At 38.1% G+C, this 22,049-nt stretch overlaps 1 protein-coding gene across 1 annotated transcript; it reads left to right on the forward strand.

Annotated features, from left to right (window-relative positions):
• The first annotated feature begins 19,063 nt into the window (after nucleotides 1-19,063).
• LOC126583039 (uncharacterized) lies at nucleotides 19,064-20,183 on the forward strand. The gene is made up of 3 exons (XM_050247339.1): nucleotides 19,064-19,143; nucleotides 19,218-19,520; nucleotides 19,940-20,183. The coding sequence occupies exons 1-3, from the start codon at nucleotides 19,127-19,129 to the stop codon at nucleotides 20,046-20,048; spliced, it is 429 nt and encodes a 142-aa protein (XP_050103296.1). The 5' UTR covers nucleotides 19,064-19,126; the 3' UTR covers nucleotides 20,049-20,183.
• The last annotated feature ends 1,866 nt before the right edge of the window (nucleotides 20,184-22,049 follow it).

Here is a 22,049-nt window from a genome sequence, read left to right on the forward strand (position 1 = left end):
TAATAAGGTGGTAAGTATACAACACACTAAATGGTGGTGAGCAAAAATGCTCCCTTTATTTTTTAAGAAAATCAATTAAACAAACACTTTAATGGGAAACGTGGCATCCCCTGATTGGATGGGTACACCAAGTGTGATGGTGATGTGGGGTGACAGGAACATCTAAAAGTTTCTCGACTTGTAGAGTTGTAGTCTTGTAGTCATGTTCTCACTTGCTTTCGCATGCGCATAATTTTACTTTGAACGATAGATTAAAATTTTAAATTAAATTATGTATTATAAATAAAAATTAAATACGTTAATTAATAATTTAGTTAACAAAAATTACATTATTAATTTATAAAATTTAATTAAAAAATTTGTTCTTTTTTGTTTTTATTTTTCTCATTGTCCTTTTGTTTTGGGACCAACAGCAAACGGTAAGAAAATACTGTAGGATCCTGACTTATCTGGGTTGATCACACATTATGCACGTACAAGCGGCTTATACTGTCACAGGATTCATAAATTTAGTGAGACCCACGTTTTCAGTTTCATATCTTCAAGCCAGTGAGATTGAGTAGAAGACGTGTAATTCTGTCAATGCCATCGTAACTGTGGGAATTTTTTTATTCATAATATTGTATTATTAATGATACGGAACGTTATAATTTTGATATACTCATATCAGATTCATATGAGTCTCAAGACTAAAAGCGGTCCAAACTTTTTTCTTGTTTAATATAACAGTTTTGTTTCCACTTTAGTTGGCATGGATACATGATATATGCCAAACACGTTTACTAAGTTAAGTTAATATAGCTGCACGAGGTTTGAATTCCTTCAAGAAGCAACTCATTGATGTATATTCATTAGAAAATCAATTCTCTTCATTCCAACATGTTTGGAGAACTAACATATGTAAAAATTTGTTGGATCAAGATGAGAATTGAGATATAGCATCGCATGCTTAATTTTGGATCAATGTCGACTGGGGCACAACTTTGATATAATTCATAACGATACATTTGGTGAACTACAACTCAAAATTTTCAAAACAAATTAGTTTTTCAAGTTTTTAGTAGAATATTAATTTCCAATATCATAATGGTTTTTTTTTTCTTTCTAATAATATAAACCACATTGTTCTACTTGACTTAGCTCCACATCAACTAGTATAAACTGTATACATACACCGATTGTGTCATCTCTCACTCATGTGTGTATTTGAATGCAACTAACTTTTTGCCAGTCTCAGAGATACACTTAGCTAAAAGTCTTGAACAGTACCCATTATATCGGCTTAGGTCTATTTTGCCTACAGCCTTCATTAGGTAGTTAGGTAAGGTGGATATATGTGTGTACATTACGCGTACCTAATTTCATCTTGCCTTTGCTTTCATTTGGTATGCGTCACTGCCTTAGTTATAGGACTTAAGCATGTTTGCATGCCAGGCAAACCTTGAAATCAGAAGATAAGGTTCTTATTAATTGGCAACCTCCATGGTCCATGTTCATGTTGTCCTACTGCTCCTAGTTCCATGTAGATATATATATACATACATCAAGTGATTTTTGCATTGTCCTTTTCTCCACATGCATATTTATTTTGAACAAAGTAAAACAAATTAATAAACTGAAATAACGAAGAGAGTGCATGCAAATAACTCGTATATATATATATATATATATATATATATATATAATTTGATGGATATATATATAATTTGATGGACTGTGTACTCTTAAACAATAAGGGTTAGTGTTAAATAAGCACATACATTGGTACTTACTTATAAAGTCACTTTAGCAGTTACGCTATATGTGAAGGTGGTAAAAAGGAACAGTAGTAGGTTTGTTTGGAATGAAGATGAATCCAAAGTAGAATTAATATCTACTCCAATCATAGGGTACGACTCACATGTGATCACCCACACTTTTTCAATATGCATTTGAAAGTTGAGTTGACAACACCATAAAATCAAAAACACACCTTACAATCTCGAGAAAATAAGATGTATTATCGGTAGTATATAATTATGTATTTTATTTGACGAAAGAGATAAACACACAAGTGGAGAGACACCAAAACTCTCACAACCGGACAGAAATATATCCAACACTCATCACCAATGTGGTAGCAGGCAGCCATGATATTGCATCACGGATTCAGATGGTGCTCTTTTTTCTTTTCTACCGGGGAATAGCTACCTCTTTGACCCTGCAATATTTTTCTGACTAAAGAATAAAACATCACTTCTCTACTTTGAGAAAATATGTAACAAGACTCTGAATAACCTTTCCATTTGTAACCAAGCTACCATATATAATAATTTCCAAATTTCTGGGTTACTTTAACTGTTTCTCACCCTTATATTACCCCATAAAGTACTTATTAATTGACTAAATTGATTATCCAGGAATTAATTAAACAACCAAAACTAGTATATACGCGCACACACACTAGTAAAGGAGACAAAATACTCTAAAATTGGTTCGGCATATCTAATTAGTTAATTCAAATAATTTCTATAGTACAAATGCCCAAAAGAAAGGCTTCTTCTGCGGGAAAGAAAAAACAACTTTCATCATCATGACTAACATTTCTCTTTGCTATTTACACCTCATCGTCATAAAGGAGAAGGGTGGCACAAATCATCAGAGAGAGATCTGGAGATCATTAACTGTTTGCTGAAAACTTCACTGCAGCTGCGAGCAATGGTTGCTAAGTTGGATTAAGCACAGATATCATCTCTTACTTTCCCGACGTGAGTTTCACACTCTGAACAAACTACAAATGTTGAAGACTTGGTGGGTGGAAAATTAGTCGTGCCAGCAGAGAAGCATGATTACACATCTCCTAACGATGTAGAGCCTTCCTTTCTGTTGTCTAAGATACCCCCCAAACCTTTTGCATGAAACACTATTTTTCTTGCTGGACTGATTAGCTTCCATGCCTGAACTGCTAAGTTTCATATCTATATATATAGACGTATATATTGTTAATACTCAACAAAGAGAGAGTTGGAGAAACACAGAGATTTATAACTTCTTTGCTATGTTTTGAAAGGAAACTTGGAAGGGCTTCATATAAATAGGGACGGTGGTGTGGTCCAACGTTCCAAAAGAAAATGCACATATGCAGTCGGCCCCCAGCCAAAACCCTATTTTTTTTACCGTGCAGGATTCAAAATTCCATGCACTTAAATTTACAATTTTTTTTAAAATTTTCCAAATCACCTCATAGCCCACCTGACACGTCATCCTCTCACCCAACATTTATGTGGGCATCAACCACCAAGAAAATTGGTCGGCCATTCATCAAAAAGAAAAACCAAAAACAAAAAAAGAGAAAATAAAATCATCTGAGAAATGAGTCACATTCATAGATTTTTGAGCAATTTGGCATGCCAGACTGCCAGTGTTCCCCAGGCCCTGAATCATCCTTATCATATCGCAACTGCATGCTCAATACAGGAAATCAAGCATAATTGTTATTGAGCACACATAAATAATTAAAGAAAGCATAAGTGTTAATAATTATTTTCAAGATGAAAAGAAATAAAACCTAAAATATTCTGCTCCCTTATCATACGTGAAAAAGTTCCACTAGGCTTGAAAAAAACGATTTTTGTTATGCAGAGGGTAATTGAAAGATTTTAATTGCCGAAGGAAAATTTTATTTGAATCCACATAATTTTTTTTATATTGAATTTAAATTTTAAATGTGAAGTTTCTTTTTTACCATATTGCATAATCATCATAAAGTACAAGTTAAAATTAACAATAAAGCTAAAATTTATCAAAAAACTCACACCTTATATTATTATCACACAATCTTTCTCTTACGTTCTATATTACTATCACACAATTAATCTACCATTCCAGGGGGTTAGATAGATTGGATTGATAACTATTCCAAATTCCATTTTGGCTTCAAAAGATTCAAAACCCCAAGACAGATTGTTTCTGCTTGTTATTGTCCACATGGACAGTTCGACGGTTTTAAATTTTGATAAATTTGTGTTTGATGCTAAGAGTGGTGTGTTCTTGCAAAGCGACGGAAGAATTGTAAGAAAATACGATGGATATATTGGAAAGTAAGAACTTCATATGAGAGAACGTATGCCTTGAGTTTGATTTTCTATTTTTTGAATGGGTGTAAATATAATTTTACATATTGATTCGGTTTGTGAGGGTAATTTAGATAGTAAATTTAGGTTTAAAGATATATTGATAGTTTAATTAAAAATAATATGAGTGTAGAGAGTAAGTTGGGTGTAAAGAGAGGTTATGTGAGTTTAAATAAAATTTCTCATTGCTAAATGATTCCTTTTTAATATTGCAGTCAATAGCTTGTGGTTATTTGTTTTAATCATTTTTACAATTAAAACGTATAAAATTATTATTTTAGCTATTTTTTTTTCTTAATAAAAAATTGTTTCATTGATAAGTCCAAATTTTCTTCGTAACAATTATTTTTTAGTAAAGTAATAGCATTAGTCAGTTAGATATTTAGTTGTTAAGAGAGAAAAATAATGGATATCAGACCTGCATCAGAGAATGCATAAACAAGATTGTTTTTGTCACTGATGTGGATGAAAATTTTCTCCTCCTTGATTTTTGACAATATTGCAACTACAAAATAATTAACACCTTAGGTCAAGGCCAAGAGCCTCACGCGTCCACGATGAATGGGGGGCTTTGGCCGAAGAACCTCCGATGCCAAAGTTAGAATTTAGAGAGAAAGAGTGTTTAGAGAATTTTTGGATTTTTGCCAAAGTGTTAGAATGAGTTTTTGGTGAAAATAGGGGCCTATTTATAGGGCTAGGCTTGGCCATTTTTTCCAAGGAATGGCCGGCCCTTGAAGGAGTTTTTGTGGTTGAGATTTTGGTTTAATTAGCCAATTTATTGGCTAATTAAACCTTAAAGAATAAATTGGTGGTTACATATTTATTTACAATAAATTGATAATTAGGTTATGAAAAGGTTATAAAGAATAACTAAATAATTAGCTAAAAAGGGGAGAAAAGGGTAAGGAAAGGTAGGAAATAGGATGGATCCCTTTTTAGATGGGGATGGCGGGCCATTGATGTGGTTTTGGGTTGTTTATTTGATATAATGGGTGATTAAATTGATGATTAATGGATTAATTAGGAATTAATCCATTAATTAGCCAATTAATCTCTATTTATAAGAAATAATTTGTAGGTTATGAAGTAATTACCTAAGATGAGGATGGACGAGATAACTATGAATTTGTTAACTTCCTTTGGGCACTTTTGACTTGGTTTAGGGATGATTGCCCGCTGCTCGCGCATAGGAATCCCAGTATGCCTCAAGGGTATTTTTGTCCTCTTTTACGCAAGAATCCATGTGTCGCCTTGTGATTATTTTTGGCTCCACAAATGCCCCCACACCTATTGGGCTGCTCGCAGGAAAGGGCAACATGTGTAAAGATTTTCTCGCTTTAATAGGAAATTAAATCCTTCTAGGAAAGGGAAATAAATTTCTCTCAAAACCTATTTAAGTCCACCTTAAGTGGGTTATTAAATCAACTTTGGAGATCGATTTATTCTACCCTTCAAGAGATAGAGAGAGCTTAGAGGATATTTGTTCCCCCTCTACTAGCAATCTTCTACATCTTGCTCGTGCAAAGGACCTTCTTTCGTTGATTTCTTCGTCTTCTCCAAGCCTTACCGATGTAAGAAAATTTTAATTTTTCTTGTCTTCTTTTTGGATAGTGCTGTCGTGGGCAACCGCCATGGTGGTGTAACACATCGGCTGGCAAGGGCCAGGAGTCGCTCGGTATGGGCCGAAAAGGTGTTGTGGCAGGGACTACTGCCTGGGTTGTTTGGCTTGGCTAGAGCCAAGGGCAACTTGAACGGCTGGGGCTGCGAACTAAGGTGCTAGGGTGCAGTGTTAGGGTAGTCGCATGGCTCATATCCTTTAAGCCTTTGGACCTGATGCGGGCCAAGCTGGCGATTGAGAGAAATGAGAAGGTCGCGGGCTTCATAAGCTGCTGGAATGTTGGGCATGCAGACCTTCTACCCGCTAGAATGCTGGGTTGAGCTTCTTTGCTGAGTACCGCGAATGGCGTTAGCTGCTTAGTCCTCTTTGTCCGGAGAAAAGTAGGCTGCTCATGAGAGATGAGGTAAAGAAGATCAAGGCAGATGCATTGGCTTGTCTAAACGCTGTTGCGTAACCTATTATGAATGAAGGTGGAAAGAAGAGATCTTCCCACCTACTCAAGAGATGTTGGTTGGGAAAAACTGAAGAATTCATCCACTACTTGTGAGGGTCTGCCTACTGCCGAGAGGTTTGTGATTGACATGACTTATTCCAATGGGAAGAGAAATGAGGCTGCTAGATCTGAGCATGTGGCGCTGGCCATGTCGAGAATGGCTTGTACGATTGCTAATAAAATTGCTCAATGTAAAAGACCCTTCATGCCCCTAGTGCCGAAGTCTGTACCAAGACGTCCGTTGAGAGCCAAGTCTGGTTCACATTTGGCGAAACTTGATATTATAAAGAGCAATGAGATGGACTCTATTGCTAAGGTGGCGCCAAGGCCCACTTCCTCTGCTACCAAGACTGATTCGCCTGCTGGGAAGGAAGAGGCTGCTTGCAAGTGTAGCTGTGAGAAATCCACTAAGCCTGCTTCTAAGGAGGCTGATGAGATCTGTGTGCTCTTGAAACTAGATCTGCTTGAAGTCATGGACGCTTGTGCCAAGTTTGTTAATGGCGTTAAAAAGGTTTGCTTGCCCAAGTTCCTTTGCGAAACATACGACATAATATAGAATGACGGATCTGCTTACTATGATGCAGATATAGCAAGGCTACCAATGAGGTGGCGAAGACTATGGCAGCTGAAGCTTATTCCTCGACTGAAGAGATTAAGAGGTTGGATTCTGAGCTCATTGCTTTAAAGAGGTCTAATATCTCTGCCCCCACTCAGATTCAAGATTTTGAGCGCGTCGTTTTTTAGCTTCATTCCATTGCCTATGCAAAGGATGAAGAGTGTATTGTTGCTTATAATCAAGTGATCCACTTCAAGAGAATCATCGATAGGTTTGAACCCCAAGTGTTTGAACTTCAAGGTGTACTGAAGATCAATGAAAGTCTGAAGAAGGAAGTGGATGAGCTGCAACGCGTCTATATTGGTCTGCTCGAGGAGAATGAGCAGTTGAAGGGTGAGAATGATGGGCTCGAGGTTTCGAGACATTCTCTATTTCTCCGGAATACTTGTTCACCTTTACTTTTGAGGCCTTCATTAGTAAAGTAGTCGGAGATATTGGTGTCCAGGCTGGTGCAGCCGGGGGTGAAGCGTCGGATAATGTTGCTGATAAGAATGTCGTGGTTGCTGAAGGTGTGGTGGTTGTGGAGTGTCTAAGATGTTGAAGATGAGTCTTCTAGGTAGTCTTTAAGATTTTCTTTGTTTCCCTTGTTGCTTTTTGCTTTGCTTGAACTCCTTTGATCTTTTCTAGTTGTTTATCAACTTTGCTAGAAAATTTAATAAACTTGCTTCCTTTGCTTTTCTTCATCTTTGCTTCTTTTATTCATGCCTTAACCTTTGGACTTTATAGACTAGTGGCAGGCGTGTTACTTTTTTATAAACAGACAGGCCGCGTAGCCTATGCAGCTGTAGGTGTTGGTGTAGAACTTTACAAAGTTGTTAGCTATAGGGTTGGCAGCCGGACACCTTACTTACACAAGCAAATAAGTCTGCGTGACCACTAGGCTGTTAACCTTAGATTTCTCCACTTCCGTAGGTTGTGTAACAAGTATCATAACACTTTAGGACTTGGTGTGAGTTATTCCGCTCTTGGCAGAGGTGAAGCTTATCGACTACGTAGCATGTCGGTAGTGGATAAAACTTCGTATATGCACGTTAGCTTGTTTAACCTTTCACAAAAATGTGCGGTTGTATAAGTTTAGTACTGCTCGAAGGGCAAACCGTAAGCAGTCTTCCAGAAACCGTAGGCTACCTTAGTGCATTCGGTAGCAGCTTTAGGGTTCCAGGGTAGCCGTCCATCGAATGTACAGAGTAATGTGCCCCCTCCGTCTCTAGGGCCCGGTTCCCCACGGATTAGGCCAAGAGACTCAAAATCCTTCAATTATCTAAGCCTTGAAAAAGACCATTGTGGCTACTTCTAGGAATCCCGGTACAAGCCATCGTGCATCTAGTTATACTAGGGCAGCCAGGCTCATCCACGTTTGGATATTCAAAGTGTAGATTTTATCCTCTCGCTTTGGAGAGTAGAGCCATGTAAGTGTCGGGGAATTAGTTTACCCTATCGCATTGGAGAGCATGGTTGGTCCCTTGGGGGGTGCAATTCTTGCTGTGATTCCCTAAGAAAGGCGTCGTCTTCTTTTAAAATGCAGGAGTGATCAGTTGTTGTAAACATATAGCCAAGCCAAGTTGTGATTACTTCTGAATTCCTCATTGAAAAACGAGTGAAACGAACGAGAACTTAGCTGTAAAGTAGGAACTGCATAACAACTGGATAGTCTTCGGCTTGTGAGGTGGTGCCCATCGAGCTGCTTGAGTCTTCGGGCTTTTGATGTAGCGGGAGGTCACACATGGTACTTCCTCAGATTTTAGGCGTTCCACTGCTTTTTGATCTTTTTGTCGTTTCATGGTGGCGAGTGTGTAATTACTCTTGCCGCCTACTCTGCTGATCTTGTATAGACCTTCCCAGATATGATCCATCTTTTTTTAGCCTTATCTGTGGGCAGTGATGAAGGCTTTTCTTAGGACTAGATCTTTGGGCAAGAATTGCCGGACCTTGGCCCTTTTGTTTTAGCTGGAGAGGAGCTGCTGCTGGTAGGTTGCGATACGAGTGATAGTCTGTTCGTGCTTCTCTTCTGCCAGATCTAAGCTTATGGCCATCTCATTTCTATTCCACTCAATGCTTGGCAGTAGAGTGCTGATACTTGGCAAGATGGCATTGTGATGAATGATTGCTTATGAACCAAATGCCTAAGAGAAAAGAGCATCACCAGTTGCTCGTCCTTTGGTGGTGCGATATGCTCATAAACATCTGGGAATTCGTCTGGCCATTTTCCCTTCTTGTGGGTGAAGGATTTCTTGAGGCAGTCGAGCCTGTTGCCTTGAGGATATCTTGGCGAGGACATGTGCTGCTTAATGTTATACTTTTGGAAGAACTTCACCAAATCTTCGTCCGCGAATTACGGGCCGTTGTTGGTGACGATGAACTGAGGGATGACAAATTGGCAAATGATGTTCCTCCATACGAAGCATTCTATGTCTGTCTGAGTCGTGGTCGTCATAGGCTCTGCTTCTACCCATTTGGTGAAGTAGTCGGTTGCCATGATCATCATGCTTTTGCCCCCAGTAGTAGGCGGCATAGGTCTTACCAGGTCGATTACCCACTGCATGAATGGTCAATGACTTGTCTGTGGGTATAGTTTGCTAGCAGGCAGTGCTGGTACCAGCTTGTAGCATTGGCAGCAGTCGTACTTTTGTACTAACTCTTTAGTATCTCGGTGCATGGTAGGCCGGTAGTAGCCTGTGTGTAAGAGCCTTATGTGCTAAGGATCGACCTCCAGAGTGATTTCCACAAATGCCTTAGTGGATTGAGCTTAAACCTTCAAGTCGTCGGGAGGTGTTAGGTGGCGGAGATATGGTCCGATATAAGATCTTCAGATGAGAATGTCATTCCATATGTAGTAGCGTGCTGCCCTTATTTGGAGCTTTCTAGACTCTAATCTTTTCAGAGGGAATGTGCCATTGATCAGGTAGTCTACAGTGAAATTTTACAATTGGGAGTTGTACTAACCTGTGACACTTTGACTGGTGGCTCCGCTTCTATGCTTGGTTCGTCTAGATACTCTACCAGAATAGAGCGTTTAAGTTAATGGTCGAATGCGGAGCCTAAGCTGGCTAGCGCATTTGCATGGGTGTTGTCTGCCTGCAGAACTTGAGTGAGAGTGTAAGTCTGAAATGCCTCATGTTGCTTGTATACCTTTTCTAGGTATTGGGATATCCTTGGATGTTTTGCCGCGTACTCCCCAGTAGTTTGGATGGTGATTAGCTGGGAATTGGAATGAATTGCGAGCTTTTCACTTCCAAGTCTTTTGTCATTTGGAGGCCTGCTAGTCAGGCCTTGTACTCTGCTTCAATGTTAGATGCTTTGAAGCCTAAGGTGATCGCCTGCTCGAGCATTGAACCGTCCGGGGTGACAAGGACCACCCATACTTCCAAGCCTTTGTAGTTGGATGCGTCGTCGACATGCAAATGCCAGAAATCTCCATTGAGGGAGCATATGCGGCTAAGGTGTGCTCGGCTACCTCTGGGGCATCGTTAGGCCTTTCTGTTGCCATGGAGCTGGTGCCATGTTACACGTAGCAGGAAATGCTCAACTGCTGGTATTGGATCACTCTAGAGTTAAATTATGGAACAAGGGTCAGCTAAGGCTGTGTGTTGCGTAGAAGGAAATGGTGCTCAACTGCAGGTACATGTTGCTCTTATGTAGAATATTTTGGGGCGACGAGGACAAAAATTACTTTAGATTGTGTTTTTCTAATGTTCGTCTGCCCTTGGCGTGCCTTTTAAGTTGAGTTGTTGCGTTCGTAAAAAAACTTTACATAGTTAATGTCTGCACTTTTGTCGTTGCACGTCTGGATTGGGCAAAATAATGCATCATGATAATGATTGCTTGCGTCTGAAGGTAAAACTTGAGCTTTTGGGTTGCAACAACTATCGTCAAAGTTCGTTTTTTCAATTTCTGGTAGCATCGAAGAGAGCTTTTAAACTGTGGAATACAGGTAGTCGGGCCCCTAGCTCTTCTCGTATGATGGTAGAGCTTATTACTACTTCAGATACCGTCAAACATGGGAATAGGTCCTCCGTTGCTTCCAGTTTGGATAGTTGGGAGATGATGTCAGGTATTCCTTTCGGTCCTTAAATTTGGATTACAAGCCTCGTCCCAAAGTGCGTGCTTTTTTGCTAGAGCGAAAGAGTCTGCCAGAGTCAGATCTTCTTTCATGATCACTTTTCCGAACAGCGGGTGGTCTTCTGAAAGTTCTTTTTGGAAGGTTGCTCTAGCTATCGAGTCGTTGCATTATCTTTGCCTTCTCTTATTTGAACCTCTTCACATAGTTGCGGAACGACTCATTTGGGTTCTTCTTGACGTTGAACAAGTGGTCGAACTTCTTCTTGATCGAGCGATAGGATGAATATTCTTTGGTGAAAACCAAAGAAAGTTCGTCAAAACTCCAAATAAGCCTAGACCAACATGTCAAAACTGGGGGCAGTTGAGAACTCCACTACCCCCAACAAAGGCAAATTCATGAAGAAGTAGAGAGAATCTTGACCAAGTGATTGCGTGATTTCCAACGCAACGAGGTTACCGATGGGATATGACCAACATAAGTAGGTCACCATTCACAGACGAGAGTATATGCTATCTTGGAGGTCCAATTGGGAGTGTACTCTGCTAAAATGCTCGGTTCGGGGCTGGTCGAGTGGTTGCTTGCCGGGACGTTGCTGGAGAGTTTCTTCGTCTGCCTTTGTCCTTCTTCGGGACTCCTTGTTCGGGACACGCTGCATCTTGGTGCGCTGCAAGAGCTGGTTTACCAAGGTCATCTGTTGTGCTAGGGTGCTCGTCAACTCTATGACTTGTCGAGACAAGTGTTGTTCGCCATTTGGATTGGAAGAGCTTGGAAGGAATGTGCCTCCTTGAGCAGTGAAAGGGTGGTAGACTCCAGGCGCGAGATTTGAGTTGGAATATGCTAAATCCAGGGAGAAATATGGTGAGAATGCCTCCGGCTCGATGGTAGGTCCGGATGGTTGAGATAATCTTGGGCCGACTTTGGCTGCTCGAAAGGCCACGGGAGTAGGATTGGCCATGAGAGCAGGCTGGACCACGGAAGTGAGCTGCTCGGGGGGAGCATGATGGACCACGGGAGTGAGCTGCTTGGCGAGAGTAGGCTGGGCCATGAGAATGGGCTGCTCGGCGGAAGCATGCTGGACCACGAGGATGGGCTGCATGGCAAGAGCAGGTTGGGCCACAAGAGTGGGCTGCTCGGCGGGAGCAGGCTGCTCGACATGTGGCGCACGTGAGTGCGAGTCTTGGGCTCAGCTTGGCAACGCATTGGGCTTGGAATAACATGGCTTGGGCCATGGCCTTGGATGGCACGACTCGGGCCGTGGTGATGGCGCCATGGACCTTGCTGTGGGGGGCTACCGTGGCTACCGCGATGGTTCCCGTGGTGGAAACTCATAGTGGTGGTGCCGCTCCACTTAGGATCACATTTAATCGTGTGGATCATCGCGGTCCCATTTCTTGAATATTTGAATTGTCACTCGTGGAATTTTCTAAATTTCTAGCCATTGTATATATATTTTTTTGGATAAAGTACAAAAAACTACCTCAATTATTGGTGTCATGACACTTTCATACCTCATCTTTTAAAATTGACAATGTCATACCTCGTCTTTAGAATTTGGTCCAATGTTATACCTTCCGTTAGCCTGGCCGTTAATTTGTCAGTTAAATGCTGACGTGGCTTGATCTAAACCCCACTTTCTATTAAAAAAATTAAAAAACATTAAAAAAACTAAAAAAAAATCATTTAATATTTTTTAAACATTAAAATAATAAAGAAAAGTTAAAAAAAAAAAAAAAAACAAAACATGTTCTTCCCTTCCCCTCCCTCCCTCCCTCCTCTCATTTTTCCCACATCTACCTGCAGCAACCCAGAAAAAAAGAAAAAGAAAAAGAAAAAACAAAACTGTCCCCTCCCCCCCCCCCCGCGTCCTTCTCTCTTCTCCCCCATCCCCCCACCCCCTGTTCTCCCCCACCCGAGCCCCTATTTGTGATCCAGAAAACAAAACAAAAAAAAAAAGTCTTTTCCCCCCTCGTCTTTCTCTCTTCTCCCTCATCCCCCCCACCACCTGTTCTCCCCCACCCGAGCCCCTACCTGCGACCCAGAAAACAAAAAAAAAAAAAAATTCCCCAACCCCCCCACCCAACCTGAAGAAGAAGATAGATAAGGGAAAAAAAACCCAACAAAAAAAAAACCCAGAATAAAACCCATATCTCGTTCGCCAGGCCGATTCCACGGGGGGTGGGTGTGAGGTTGGGTAGGTGCGAGGGTGGGTACGGATGGTGGATGTGATGGGAAGACGAACTGGGAATATTTTTTTTTTTGGGTCACAGGTAGGGGCTCGGGTGGGGGAGAACAGGGGTTGGGGGGATGAGGGAGAAGACGGGGTGTGGGAGGGGGATGGGGGAGAAGAGAGAAGGACGCGGGGGGAAGAGGGACAATTTTTTTTTTTCTTCTTTTTTCTGGGTTGCAGTAGGTAGATGGGGGAAAGATGAGAGGAGGGAAGGAGGGAAGGAGGGAGGGAAGGGACGAACAGGTTTTGTTTTGTTTTATTTTATTTTTTTTGAACTTTTCTTTATTATTTTAATGTTTTAAAAATATTAAATGATTTTTTTTTAGTTTTTTTTAATATTTTTTAAATTTTTTAATAGAAAGTGGGGTCTGGATCAAGCCACGTCATCATTTAACTAACAAATTAACAGCCAGACTAACGGAAGGTATAACATTGGACCAAATTCTAAAGGCAAGGTATGACATTTTCAGCTTTAAAAGATGAGGTATGAAAGTGTCGTAACACCAATAGTTGAGGTAGTTTTTTGTACTTTACCCTATTTTTTTATACGTTTTATCAAAGAACATTTGCAAATAAAATTCTAATAATAAAAACGTATGAAAAATACAAATGGACTAGAAATTAGAGAAAAAACCTTTTTGTGCAAGAGTCTTTTACTAGTGTAGATTTCTTTCTCTCAATGAAAGCACCAATTTGTTGATGCAAATTTTCTCCTCCTTGATCTTGGACAATATTGCACCTACAAAACAATTAACACCTTAGGTCAAGGCCAAGAGCCTCACGCGCCCACGATGAATGGGGGGCTTTGGCCGAAGAACCTCCGATGCCAAAGTTAGAATTTAGAGAGAAATAGTGTTTAGAGAATTTTGGGATTTTTGCCAAAGTGTTGGAATGAGTTTTTGGTGAAAATAGGAGCCTATTTATAGGGCTAGGCTTGGCCATTTTTTACAAGGAATGGCCGGCCCTTGAAGGAGTTTTTGTGGTTGAGATTTTGGTTTAATTAGCCAATTTATTGGCTAATTAAACCTTAAAGAATAAATTGGTGGTTACATATTTATTTACAATAAATTGATAATTAGGTTATGAAAAGGTTATAAAGAATAACTAAATAATTAGCTAAAAAGGGGAGAAAAGGGTAAGGAAAGGTAGGAAATAGGATGGATCCCTTTTTAGATGGGGATGGCCGGCCATTGATGTGGTTTTGGGTGGTTTATTTGATATAATGGGTGATTAAATTGGTGATTAATGGATTAATTAGGAATTAATCCATTAATTAGCCAATTAATCTCTATTTATAAGAAATAATTTGTAGGTTATGAAGTAATTACCTAAGATGAGGATGGACGAGATAACTATGAATTTGTTAACTTCCTTTGGGCATTTTTGACTTGGTTTAGGGATGATTGTCTGTTGCTCGCGCATAGGAATCCCGGTATGCCTCAAGAGTATTTTTGTCCTCTTTTACCCAAGAATCCACGTGTCGCCTTGTGATTATTTTTGGCTCCACAACTGAGGTAAAGTATATTTAATTTTTTCACAATCATATTGAATTCAAATGCTCTGAGAATTTGAGTTATTTCTTGCTAGCTAGCTCATTCCATATAGGTCAAATTGCTTTGTAAATTTAAGTAGGCGACAATTTTAATGCAGTATAATACTCGTAAAATAAAAAATAATCATGCAACTATAATATTTCTATATATATGTAAGTGTTTCCCTTGTTGAGCTCTAGCTACCACGTAAATTTGAGCTCATTTAGTTAATGTTGAAAATTTGGGTTTTCAAAACCCTCCACCTTGGCTACCATCGCGTGTGGCGGTGCGTGGGACCATCCACGAGTGTTGTCTAAGTACCTAATACCTTCTAGTGACTCTGTGAACCTATGTCTAGGTCGATTTCCCGAAATTCAATTGTTTGGTGTGGTGATCAAATTGGACCGCCACTTATTTGTGTGATTGACGACAATCCGACCATTGGATCATAATGAAATTTTAGTATGTTATTCTAGAAGCATAATGTGGACTTTGGGAAGTTATGGATCAGAAATCCGATGTGCGGATCTTCAAGATCGAATTACGTAGAGTTGTGGATTATATCGTTGATCGGGAGTTGACTTGTGGTAAGCAGAACAGAGGCAGTTTTGCTATCCTTTTTTTGGTTAGTTTATTATAAGCTCTGTCAACCTCATGTATTTAGTTGCTTATTCAAGAAGAAAACATGAATTAACAATAAGTACTAGGAATTGGCTTTACTTTCATAGAAGAAAACATGTATTAGGAATTGTTGTTTTCATTATTCATATGAATTGATTGTTTGTAGAACTAAATTGTAAAAGCTTGTTTGTAATATTTGAATTTGTTTTTTATTTTATTTTTAATATTTTACCTATTCAGCACAAAAACAACTGTGCTAACATGGCTTAGAAAAGTCAGTGTTGTCAGAACTATCAGAACTGTCAGAACTGAGACACAAAAGAACCCCTATTTGTGCTTAGCCTTTGGGCACAAAACATCCTATTGCGTGTTATCATCAAAGGCAACGCCTATAGAGGGCACAAATAGAAATATAGTTGCTGCACTATTGCTATTGGTCTATGGGCACAATTGTTGATGCTTTTTGGCCTCAAGGGCCACAGATAATTTATTGTGGGTAGTGCTCATGTTTTTTGTAGTGATTCTTTTTGTTTGATTCTCTTTTTATTTACCTAATTTACAAAATCAGAAATAAATAGAATTGTGAAAAAAATAATAATAATAACCATGCGAAAGATCACTTCCGAAACATGAAGAGTGTGGATAGTTTGATGATAAAAAATGGTAATTGATTGGTTCTCCACCAAGGAGAATGATAAATAACCGATATTGTGAAATAACTATAAGACAAATAAAGAAACTCACATTGTAAAGAATCTCAAATGTTTAACATCTATTCAGAACACTCCACAAACCCAAACAAGATGGACCATCCTGTTTCTGCACAGAATCTGCCAATCTGGATACAGTAATGAGCGATTTTGAGCTTTCTAGTTGATGGGTGTATGTAGCAAACATCACACATGACAAGGGTGGTCAATTTTGTGATCCTTTAGACTTTGATAGTTCAAACTTTGGGGTCGGATTCTTAGATAAAACTTGGCACATCTTTCACATGAGAGATCGGAGATAAAAGTATGGAAGCCCTTGCAAACGACTTTTTTTTTTTTTATTTGGGTGAAGCAAACGACTGTTTGGATAGAAGTCCAATATCCAAAACAAGGTTCATGAATGCGTGAACCCCAACCAATATAAAAGGGAACTTAACGAAAAGTTCTAAAAATTTTTAGTTTTAAAGAAGAATGACAAATAAAGGTAAGTGAATAGTACCAGGAAAGGTAAAAATGTGGTTTTTTGTTAAAAGTGAACAGTACTGGAAATGTTTCGTTAAAACTCCCATGTACAAATGGTCTATAAACAATCAGGAATTAGAACTCAATTGTAGTTAGATGGGTGCGAATGCTTAATGGTCCGCTTTCTTTGTTTTAGCATCTTCCTGATCTTGAATTTCCAGTTATATGAAATTCATCTTTGCTATATTGTATGCCTATCTTTGCTTTCTTTGTTTTATTGACATTCATCTTTGCTATATTATATGCCTATCTTAACATTTTTTTTTAAAATTTTTTATGGCAACCTATTAGAATATATCAAAGTTTGCGCTCAATACTAGTATTGAAGTGATTTGACGTTATGGATAGATAATGGATTCATTGTCGGAATCGCCTTAGTTCCGAGTATAGAGAAGGGGTCCAATAATTCATTAACGCTGCTTGTCACCATGTGAACCAGAATAATCAGATACTATGTCCTTGTAGAGTTTGTCATAACTGATTTTTTCACTCAGTTGAAGATGTTCATCTCCATTTATTGAATTTTGGTATAGATATGAATTATGATATATGGATAAATCATGGTGAGCATATTAATCAAGTGCAAGGAGAGTCTTCAATGTCTACGAACAACAAGCCAATCAATAATTCTAATGTCAACATGTTTAATATGATGGATGATGCATTTGGAAGAATGCATGCATGGTGATGATGATGATGATGATGATGATGATCAAGATACAATGGGGCTCCAAGATACCATGTGGGGCAGAGATATGACCAATGCTCTTAGGGTAGATGTTGATAATCATGATATATTGCTTTGTGAAGCTCAAAAGGAACTATACCCTGGTTGCAATCAATATACAGTTTTGTCTTATGTTGTGGAGTTAATTCACAACAAAGTTGATAATCACATGACAAACAAGGCCATTGATAAGATGCTAGCAATGATGAAAAAGATGTGTCCCAAACCAAACAGTGTTCCCGAATCATTCCGTGAGTGTAAGAAGATATTGAAAAGTCTTTGATTGGGGTGTGAGAATATACATGCTTGCTATTATGTTTGTGTATTGATCTATAAAGAACATGAAAATAAAGATAGATGTCCAGTTTGTAAGGAGTCAAGGTATAAAGATAGTCATTATGAGCAAAGAAAAAAGGTTCCAAGAAAAGTGTTATGATATTTTCCACTTAAACCTAGGCTACAAAGGTTGTTCATGTCGAGACATACGAGTGAAAACATGAGGTGGCACAAGGAAAAAAAAGTTAATGATCCGAACACAATGAGACATCCAGCAGACTCTATCACATGGAAAGAATTTGACCAAATGTACCCTGATTTTGCTCAAGACCCATGAAATGTCAGATTGGGCCTTGCAAGTGACGGGTTTACTCCATTTTCATATATAAGTAAGTCGTACAGTATATGGCTAGTTGTTATATTTCCATATAATTTGCCCTCTTGAAAATGCATGAAAAAACCATTCTTTTTTTTTTAACCTTGTTAATTCTTGGGCCAAAAGCACCTGGAAATAAGATTGATGTGTATTTGTGCCCATTAGTTGACAAGCTTAAGGAATTGTGGGAAAATGACTTTCAAATTCATGATAAGATAACTGTGAGTACATTTAATTTGTGTGGAGCTGTTATGTGGACCATTAATGATTTTCCTGCTTATGGAAATTTATCAGGTTAGAGCACTAACAGTAAGTTGGCATGTTCGGTGTGCAATGAGGATGTATCATACACCAAGTTGAGAAGTAAGTATTGTCATATTGGACATCGTCACTATTTACCTATGAATCATTCATGGCTAAAAAATACTCAACTGTTTAATGGTCGTCGAGAGATGAGACATCGTCCACGAGAATTCTCAGGCGATGATATACTTGATCAATTTGATTACCTTGTACCCTGTAAGTTTGGTAAACATGATAGCAATAACAATAAAAAGATGAAGCAGAATGTTGAAGAATTAGATTGGACAAGGAAGAGTATTTTTTTCGAGTTGGAATACTGGTCCAAATTAAAGATTAGGCATAATCTTGACGTTATGCATATTGAGAAGAACATATTTGATTATTTAATCGGGACATTGCTAAATACGGGGAAGTCAAAGGATACCCTCAAGGCGATGATAGATTTACAAGACATGAATATCAAGGAAAGTTTGCATTTGAAGCTAAATGCATGTAATATATTGGATAAGCCTTTGGCTCAGTATGTATTCAAGCCATTTGAGCGTAAAGATTTCTTGCATTGGTTGAAATTAATTAAATTTCCAAATGGTTATGCATAAAATATATCCTATAAAGTGAGTGTGGATGAAGGGAATGTGTTAGGTTTGAAGAGCCATGATTGTCATGTGTTGATGCAACGCGTGCTTCCAGTGGGAGTTAGAAAACATTTGAAAAAGAAAATATATGGCCCACTTGTTGAGCTGTCAAGTTTCTTCCAACAAATGTGCAAAGACACTGATTGTTTCTGATCTTGATAAGTTGGAAGAAGACATTATCCTCATATTGTGCAAACTAGAGAAAATATTCCCGCCTGCATTCTTTGTTCTCATGGTTCACTTAACAGTGCACTTACCACGTGAAGAAAAATTGGCAAGACCAGTCGAATACCGATGGATGTATCCTGTAGAAAGGTAAAATGCCATTAGGTTTACTTTAATTGCATTAAGTGTGTCTTTTTACATACTGATAATTGTTCATTTACTAGATTGTTGGACTTGTACAAGAAATCTATACGTAACAAAGCTCGCCCTGAAGGCTTTATTATGGAAGCACACTTGGCATACGAGTCCTTAACTTTTTGCTCAATGTATTTGTGTGATGTTGAGACTCCATTCACTCAACCAGAAAGAAACGATGACAGTGGTGATCCCAGTGTGTTGCTCTCAGTGTTTGCACAAAAAGCACGTCCATTTGGAGCTCATGTATTGGTTGAACTTTCTAGGGAAGAAATAAAAGTGGCATATTGGTATATCTTAGACAATTATGAAGAAATAGAAGACTTCAAGAGGTATGTGATAGTAATGGTTTTACATATATTGAAATTGTGGTTAGTTTGTTTGAATGTATTTTTCATCAATTGATTGAATGTACAAGGGGGGGATATATAATGAGATAGAAGGTTACAAGCAACCCTACCTTGGCAAATCCTACTAACCCCGTAAACCCTAAAGCTATCACTCCTTAAATTAAGGGAATGCAACAAGTAGCTAGCACACAACTTTCAACAAGTCATCTAGATGTCAATCTTCCTCAAATTAAGGGATTAAACTTAATAGAGAATCACATGGAAAGAGGGAACAAAAAATCTAGCAGCATCAGTCACCTTATATCGTTTAATATCCATATGTAGCATCAGTCACCCCATATCGTCTAATAGAAATATTTATAATTCTACAACTTTAACTTATATTTTTTTTATGTATGCAGTGAGCATATCGAGATTTTGGAAAAAGATAATCATGTCAATGTACAACTGAGACATAAACATTTGTTTCCTGAATGGTTTAGGCAGCTGGCCACGTCATTGTATTATTAAGAACCTAGATTGGTGAGTGAAGAAATTTTTTCATTAGCCCAAGGTCTGGATCAACGTACTGTCCAATACATAGGTTGTATTGTGATCAACATTTGCTATTTGGTCGCACAAGTTGATCAAAATCGTACAACGCAGAACAATAGAGTAATGACGCCCACAACGGTGAACCATGTAACTTCTATGACAGATTAATTAATGTCATTAAAGTACAATTTATAAGAGGTTATAAGGTGATTCTTTTCAAATGTCAATGGTACAATACAGATACCAAGGGAAAAAGATTTATTCGGGATTATCATCTTACATCAGTCAATGTAAATAATGGGAAGAAGATGCCAGTCATATTTGATTTCAAACTTCAAGTTCCAAGTGATTTGGTAGTATCAGGTTTTTTCACTACCAAGATAGGGAATATTGTTTGAATTCACTCGCCGGTTTGCTACAAGAAATGGATGAAGGTCCCATATTTAGAAAAGATGACACTGCAGAATAAGATGCTTGTGAGTTTGATTTTAATTTGGTTTATTCTAATAATTTCAAGCACTCGCTTTTATATATTTATGCTTGATAATATAGGTATTATTTGTGGTGGACTTATCTCATCCAAAGATAATTGAATATGTTGATAAGAAGATGGAAAAGTTGTACTATGTGTTTAGGCACCAGTTGTATAAGTACTACTTGTCATGTGAAACACCTACAAGAGGACGAACTAATTTGCCAAATGATTGGATATGGAATGGGAGACCTAAGAGTCACTGGGACTGGCTATGCGATAATGTTTACACTATTACCCACTTTTTGGTATGCATTCTATACATCATTTTCTAATATATGTCCAAGTTAGATGCCAACTTTTTCTTATATTGTTGAACAACAATTTTTTTATCACAAGTTGATTTTGTAATAAATGGAATGAGCATAGAACGGTGCTTTTTTTTTCTTTTTCTCTTAAAAGTTAATATATGTTTATATATTAACTTTTACATGTATTTGTTGGTATTAATATAATAAGCTTGTGGTAAATAATCGAATGCATGGCTTGTGATAAATAAGCTATGCTTCTTCACTGGTGAGCTTATATAATATATATATATATATAATGAAGAGCTTGTACATGTATGTTATTGATAAATAAGCTTTGCTTCTTCACAAGCTTTTACATGTATTTTATTGGTATTAGGCATAATCGAATGCAGAGCTTGTTTGCATTTATTAGGCTATTCATTGCTTTTAGTTCTACATTTCAGGTTGGTAAAATTTGAGAACGTCTACAAGAGAACGAGAGCAAAAATCATTGGATATAGTGTTTATGAAAATTAGATTCTAATTGATTGGAGAAGATGTTAGATAGTGGTATTCTATTGCATTCGGACAAATATGTACAACTCAAATATATGAATATGTATAAGTCTAAGAGGTAGGAGCTTCCCAAATTGTACACCTTTACAATACTAACTCTTCCTTTGCTTGTTATGTACCACTTGTTAATGTAGGAGCTTAGTAAGAAACTGAAGTATCACCACAAGGGAGGAGCAAGGCCATTCATCCAACATGCTAGGACAACTCACAAGGTAATGAAACTAAAGTACTTATAATACTCATTATGCACTCTCACGTTTGTATTCATTATTAAACAGAAAGGAGATTCATTATCAGTGATTGAAATGAACATGAAAAATTGACACGATACTACTTGTTTGTCCCACCAATATATCTTATGCTAACTTTGCGTCTGTTACTTGTTGAGAAAACATTATATGTGCCTAGTCCAATATAATCCATAGTCAAATAGAAACTACAAATCATGCTTACATACAGGTTTTGCATGGTGATTTGTTCTGCATCAGATAAGGATAACATACAAGTGGTCAAGTTGTGTTTTCTTAAGCATATTATAGCTAAAATGTTTGGAATGAAAGAAACTAAATTGTTTCTATTTAATTATGAAAGGATAACACGAAGAAAATGAAGGATAAAATGAGGGAGAAGCTGATTTAA

Source organism: Malus sylvestris, chromosome 9 (assembly GCF_916048215.2).
Source record: "Malus sylvestris chromosome 9, drMalSylv7.2, whole genome shotgun sequence".
Lineage (NCBI taxonomy): Eukaryota > Viridiplantae > Streptophyta > Magnoliopsida > Rosales > Rosaceae > Malus > Malus sylvestris.

Coding starts and splice junctions, on each gene's coding strand:
- LOC126583039 (XM_050247339.1), top strand. Junction 19,521..19,939: donor GAAATAGAAGACTTCAAGAG/GTATGTGATAGT, acceptor TTATGTATGCAG/TGAGCATATCGAGATTTTGG.